General features: G+C 33.3%; 1 protein-coding gene across 1 annotated transcript; it reads right to left on the minus strand.

Annotated features, from left to right (window-relative positions):
* Nucleotides 1-3,483: 3,483 nt before the first annotated feature.
* On the minus strand, nucleotides 3,484-6,288 carry LOC100802874 (remorin 4.2). The gene is made up of 2 exons (XM_006588952.4): nucleotides 5,357-6,288; nucleotides 3,484-3,920 (listed from the first exon to the last, which is right to left on the minus strand). Exons 1-2 carry the CDS (start codon nucleotides 6,053-6,055, stop codon nucleotides 3,729-3,731), a joined length of 891 nt encoding a protein of 296 aa, XP_006589015.1. The 5' UTR covers nucleotides 6,056-6,288; the 3' UTR covers nucleotides 3,484-3,728.
* Nucleotides 6,289-7,299: the final 1,011 nt, after the last annotated feature.

The following is a 7,299-nucleotide window of genomic DNA, read 5'->3' on the forward strand; positions in this document are numbered from 1 at the left end:
TCTGTTTTCTCTCCCATTTTGATAAGCGTATTTGTAGTTCTTTTAGATTTACAGCATATACATCTTTGATTTAATTTTGTTTACATGGCTTTATATCAATGTCTGCTTGTTGAATGAAACTTCACCAAATGACACAAGTTCCCTGAGTTCGATACTCGGTTTCTTACCGTTTTATTATTACTTTAACGACTCGCTACATTTTCCGATAAAGTTCGGGACTGTCCTAGAGCTTGAACAATCATCAATAACAACATCAACTCATATTGACATAATCATCAATAACAACATCATTTCATATCAATATCATCATAAACATCAACCTCACCTCATATCAATTAATGTCATCAATAGGAACATCAACAGTAAGTCACATTCCGCATATACATACATCTGTAGTTCATGCCTGAGATTCACACTTCTCAAGTCTTCAGAACACACAAGTCTAATAGTAATGTTATTAATCAATAATAGATATATCGCATCCCATTAGTCAAAAACATTATTTTCTTTGAAAACCAGCATGCAACAAGGACATGCATACATCCCCATAGTTAGGTTCCCTAACTCCAACTATGGTATCAAAAACAGTAAATTATAATAAACTCCCATCACCCATCATGAGCTCTCCTTCAGTTCCTCTTTGCGTTACTCAAAGGTCTCTCTTGTTCACGCTTGTTAGTCCAAACACTAGGTTCTATATGCAAAATTGAAGGAAATTTAATATGGATTTTAGAAACAAGGTAATGACAACATTCAGAGTCAAATACCCCAGTCAAACATAAAGGGCTGAGGGGTGTTTCGGATTCTACAAAAAGGAAACATCATTTTGAAATTCCGATCACGCCAATGTGACCGGGGTTCAGTGAAAGTCACAAAAATAACATCAATGTTATAAAAAGATCACTTTTACAATGTCTCATTCTCTAGGGTTTTTCAAAGGAAATATAAAAACACCCTATTATAGTACCCAACACACATGAGACACTAAGAGGAACTCAAACTAATTAGGAGAAGTGAAAAATCGTGTTTTTCACGCTGAGAAACGTATTTATAATCGTGTCATGGTGAAGGGAACATTGCGCTTTTTCTCTTTGAGGAGATGAAGGAACAGGATTTTGCTCCTGATGAGATTACAATGTTGGTTGTTCTCCAAGCATGTAGTTACTCTGGGTTTTGCACTTATTCAATGAGATCGAACCAAAGTATGGGATCTGGCCTGCGATTAAGCACTTCTCTTGCATGATTGATCTTTTAGGTCGTGCCGGAAATCTATCCAAAGCCATGAATATGATCAACAAAAGCCCACTTTCCGAGTCACCTTTGCTTTGGAGAACTTTTGTCAATGGCTGTAAGCTTTGTGGTGATTTACAACTAGGAATGTGGGCATCCAGAAAATTGCTTGATTTAGCCTTCGATGAGGCCTCCTCTTACATACTTGTATCAAATATGTATGATGAAGGAGGTTCCAGCTGGATTGAGATATACAATGAGGTTCACTATTTTATAGCAAATGACAAAGACCACCCTCAAAGCAGAGAAATTTATGCAAATTTGGATCTGTTATAAGATGAAATATGTTGGAGCTGTGGGAACGGAAATAATCTTGAACCGATATCAAATTCTGTGACATTATATTGTTAGAGTTGCTATACTTCATTATTTCAACAATATTCTGACGATGGAGGGAGGATTTACCAGTAGATAACTCTTCCATAACAATTTTCTAATACTTTTACCATAGTAATTCTGTATACCACTTCTAACCAAGAAAAGGTTGGAAAACTTTGAACATCTTTTGTAATGTTCGTTAGACGGTGACTGGTAGAAGTTTTCTTGTTAGAAAATGGTGCAGCAGCTTCTTTTTCTCTGATGCTTGTTTCCATTAGGATCCAAAATGAACCCAAATCATGTACATTTGTAATCTTTGTAGAAAATTCAGAACTTGACCAGCAGTTTACGCATTACACTTCATGAAAATGAAAGCAAGGTTCTAGCATGCAATGGAGTAAGTAGATTTGAATAGTACTAATACGATAGTTATTTTGGAATGCTGTGTATCATGGATTTATTTACTGTTTCAAATTATAAACACTGCATTATAATAGAAATATGACCTTTTTATGCCTTGCCTTGGGTCCAAACTCCAAATACATACAGGCAAGCATGAAGGAATAGTTCAAGAAATCTGTGAAGCACATCTAAGATAAATGAAAAATATTTGATTGTTTTATTAGCTACCCATTGAGAATTAATATACTGCGTAAGAAAACAACATCCTTGACAGATACTTCTTTAGTTTTATTGCCTGACATAGAAATATTAGCAGTGAGAAATTATTACATGGTTTGAAATCACTATGTGTCCATGGTTCAAGTCAATATCTACATGATCAATAATCGAATTTTATGAACTCTTTCTTGTAAATTGAGAAACTTGACTATGTGCCGCATGGAGATTAACTGAGACCATAAACACATGATGGTCTCAGACCATATAATAATTTCTGGTCTCAGACCATATAATAATTTCTAGTAAGTAGCACATGGATACAGGATTTAGCAAAAATGTGGTGCTAAGGACATGAAAATCAATTTGTACACAGGAAAAGGAGATACTGAAACATTTAGAGAGATGCCTCGATCATATTTCATGGCCAAAATCTTCTCCCTTTGGAAGGTAATGAATTTATCTAACTAGACATTGTAATTTGTATCTAGCTTTGTTGACTATGTGTTCCATGCTGACACTCAATCCTTTTCTAGACCAGTATTGGTGAAAATTGCCTTCCACTGGAGAGACTCACGCTCCAAATACAAAAACACACTAGAAAACGAAAATTATTTCTACTGTTTTTAACTTTAGTTCTTATTGAAAGCGTGAAAACTCTAGTTACTTGGTGATGAAATACTAGCCACATCACTGCGAAACTTCCGTGCAAAAGTTGAGCATCAACTATTCAATTGCTTTTTTTTCACCTGAGTTGTCTCTGGTCTACTAAGTTGCCACATGCCTAACTTTTCACTTGAATTGAATAGGTGAATAACTTGGTTCTTCATTGACTAATGAACAAAATTTAAGTGCGTAACTTTATTTTTAGTGATGTTCTCTAACTAGAATTAGTGATTTACTTTACTAATCCGTGCATTAAGTGGGTCATTCGACTCTATCTAGTGCGTTAAGTCTGTAAGATATTTTCTCTTAAACTAAACAAATACTTCTTTTTCCCGTGATGGGGTATGAAAATTAACAACTGATTAGGAAGATTTGTGAGGGCCAGTTTGGTATGTCAAAATCTAACAATGTGGAGAAAATTGCATAAAATGTTGGACACACACAGTTACGTGTCGGCAATGCATTTGCGAGTAGTGGAAGCCAACTAATTACAATAATAAGCATTATATTATTAATGTACAAAACTTTTAATCAGCACAACCAACCAAATGATCATTCATGTCTATAAATTAATTCTAATGCACTAATCAATCACTCAAAAACACTCCAATTGGTTTCTATATAATATATAATATAATAACATATACACCTCATATCTTCTTTTTCTTTATACACTGCTAGCCCTCTTTAATCCTTTAAATTAAATTCAAAAGGAAAAGGGACTCTTATCACACTATGTCATCTATTATGCTCAAACTTTTTCACTCTATGTTTCTCTTTTTGGTTACTTTTCTCTACAAATGTGGTTTCAAAACATAACATTCATTTTATATAATTTAAAAGAAAGATCTTTTGGTAGGTGCTCTTCCAACTGCTCTCATGAGGTTGGCAATCTCCAGAACCCTGGCTACTTTAGTTCCCCTTTTAGCCTCTGCCGATGCCTTTCTCTCCTCAGCTTTTCTATGTGCTTTTGCTACATCATTTTGCATTTTCTCCAGTGCTCTTGCTCTTTTCTCCTCCAGCTTCCTCTGCACAATTAGTGCAATTTTTTTTTGGTTAATGATGGACAAAATTGTAATTACATGTAGTGTGCACTTTGTTTGTCAAAGTTCTGTTTTACTGTCCAATAGAGTTAATGTAATGTAGGCTGAAAATGAAAGTGGCATCAAAATCAAATCATTGGACAACTTGCTATTTGCTGGCAGCTACCATATTTTCAGCCCTTTTTTGTTGTGACTGTAAAATTAGAATTGAAGATAAGGCAATGGATGCAACCCAAAGGAGTCCCTTCAGATATTACCATGTATACTTCAGATATTTTTAAAACTTTTTACAATAATTACCTTAATTTTTTTAAAAAAATTCTAATTAGTTTTACGGTATAAAACTTTTTACTCTTGACTATATACAACAATTGAACTCTACTAATAATTAAGTAGTAACCAAAAGAATATCCTTTTGCTCATAAAAAAAATACAGAATATGCTTGCAGCTGGATGATATATTACTTTGAAATTGGCATTACATCCTCCCTAGCCCAAACAAGAAAAAGAAAAGAGGAAACAGAAAAGATTAAGAAGGAGCCAAATTCTACATATCTTTTCAACCTGAGAAGACATAGATTTTAAGCCTGCGTATGATCAAGATCAAGCCCTTGAATTGCTTGCTAAAACCACAAACGTACATAAAAAATAATCAAAGAATATTTGCTTCCACTGGCACTTCTGTTCAGGGAATAATAATAATTAAAGAGGGAAAGAAAAGAAAATGAAAATTGACAGGCAATCTAGACCTCGTTCAACCATTCATAATTTCATAAATGGAAGTTTCTTCTGTTCAAGAAAATGAAAATAATTCCCACCTAATTTTGTTAAAAACTTAAAATATAGTGATATATGATTCAAGAGTCCAAATAACAATAATGAGTCCAGTCACAAAAAAAAAAAAAAAAACATTAATGATGCAATCATCAAATGGTGTCAAACCCTACTTCCTAACATGTCAACTATATTCAATTCAGTTTTTTTATTAAAAAAAACCCACTTTTATGAAGACCCAGAAGAAACTAAGGTAATCGTTCTGTTCTTCACCGATAGATTGGATCAACCATGGACTAATTTAACGCCTCAATTTTAGTCTCCAGAGTAATCATCATAAATAAGCACCCCCATCACCATAAAATCCCAACCAAACTAATCATCATGATCACTAACCAACCCACTAACACCCACAAAAAAAAAGTAACCTAAAATTCAACTCATTAGCTAGTACTATATATACCCTTGCTTAGGTTCGATTCCCAAGTATGTATGCATGAAAGAGTATCTATTAAGAGATGTTAGTCCCTTAATAAATTCCATTACTTGGAAGAATTAGTCTTTATCTATCGGTACTTCAAAGAACTAGTACTCTCGGCGAACCAGTGACCACCCAAAATAATATTCATAATTGATACATAACATACCTCAACTTTCTTCATCCATGAAGATGCTTTCTGAACCTGCTCATTCTCCCAGCCATTGATAACAGCATCTTCCCTCTTGAACCTGTTGTTGATCTTAGCAACCTTAGCGTTCTGCCACGCCGATATCTTTGCCTCAACTTCCTCCTTCCTCACTCTCTGCACTGTCATCTCATTCACAGCACCACCACCTGAAGTAGCAGAAGAAGAAGAAAAAGTCCCTCCACCACGACTTGGAGGCGGCGGCGATGACGAAACCGCCTCCAAAGGGTTGTTATCCGCCACAATTGCCAAAGGGTTAGTCTCCTCCATCATCAACACCTCATCCTCTTCAATCCTCCCCAAGTTGTTGTAGTTATTGTTATTGTTAGTGTTGTTGCTATTAACACCTCCTTCATCGCTATGCATCATCATGTCCAAGCTCATTTGACTTGGGGTGGTGATGTTGTGGTCGATGCTTGAGCCTGCTAGAACAAGAGCACTGAATTCTCTACTCATGCTGAAATTCTCGCTGGAACCACCTTCTATGGACACAGAAGATGAGAGGTGGCTGTGGCTGTGTGTGTGTGTTTCAAAGTTTGGTTCTCTTCTTGGGGGGGGAGTTAAGGCGTAGATTTCTCTGATTTGTGGTTCGTTTTCTGCACTGTCAATGTGGTGTTGCTCTGTGCCATGGCTTGTGGAAGGTGTTTGATCATTCAACATGAGAAGAAGGGTGTGTTGAGGGGTTTTGGTGGAGTCAGTAGTGGAACTTAGAAAGTGAAGAGAAAGTGGACTGGACTACAGACAAAGTCAGGGGTTCAAGCAGAAGCAGAGTACCATGGGGTATTTGTTTATTTTGTGTGTGTGTGTGTGTGTTTTAGTCTTTTAATATTGATAAGAGAAAATGGAGAGATAAGGTAGAGAGATGGATAGTATGTAGATTAAAAAAAAAAAGAAAGGATTAATTAATTAAGTTTTTAATTCTTAATTTTTTTTTAAATGTGGTTTTTAGTTTTTGAAATGCGGATTAATTAATTTAGTTTTTAAATTTTATTTGATTGGTGAAAGTTTTTTAACTTTTTTTTGTTGAGGTTTTTAATTTCTAAATTTTTGTTGGCTGATTAAGGTTTTTAAACTTTTAAAAATTTTAGTTTTTAATTTTTTTAAAAAAATTGAATCCATTATTTTTATTTATTTAATGAGATTTTAAGGATTAAAAATTGAGGTTTTTTAAAAGTTTAGAGAGTTAATGGAAAAAATTAAAATACCTGAATCAGTCAAATAAAACTTTTGGGACTAAAAATTAAATTTTAAAAAAATTTAAGTACTAAAAACTTAATTATCTCAGAAAGAAAATAAAATATACACTTTTTTAAATTCTCATCCAATTTTAAATGATCACGTATTTAGGTTTTGTGAGTTGATAGAATTCGAAAATAATTATCATAAAAGATATTATCTAATCAATTGATAGGATAAAAATTCTGTACTAACAGGGAATACTAAATTATGGTCGTTGATTATAATTAAATATTTTTTTTAAATTAATTTTTGGAAAAATATACTATTAGTGATATATGAATATAGTGGTCCGAACTTCTATAAGATTTAACATTTATTGGCAATGGAGAACTCAAAATGAGATAACCTTTTCTAATAAAATAATATAAAATTTAAAATAAATTAATGAAATTATATAAAATTTCAAACAATTTATTGAATTGAAATGATTTATTATGTGCTGATCTCAGTAGAACCGGACTTGAATTCTATAAATGAAGTATTGGATTCAAAACTTGTGCAAGGATGTAATTGAAAAAAGGAAACTTATTGTGTACTTATTTTATATTCTTGAAGTGTGTAATTTTTCTATAAAAAAAAGTCAATCAGTCAAAAATATCCCAATTTTTTGTATTTTATATTTTATTATTCATTAAAAAATACTAAATTTATTATTATTTTACGAT

The sequence above is a fragment of the Glycine max genome, chromosome 10 (assembly GCF_000004515.6).
Source record: "Glycine max cultivar Williams 82 chromosome 10, Glycine_max_v4.0, whole genome shotgun sequence".
Classification (NCBI taxonomy): Eukaryota; Viridiplantae; Streptophyta; class Magnoliopsida; order Fabales; family Fabaceae; genus Glycine; species Glycine max.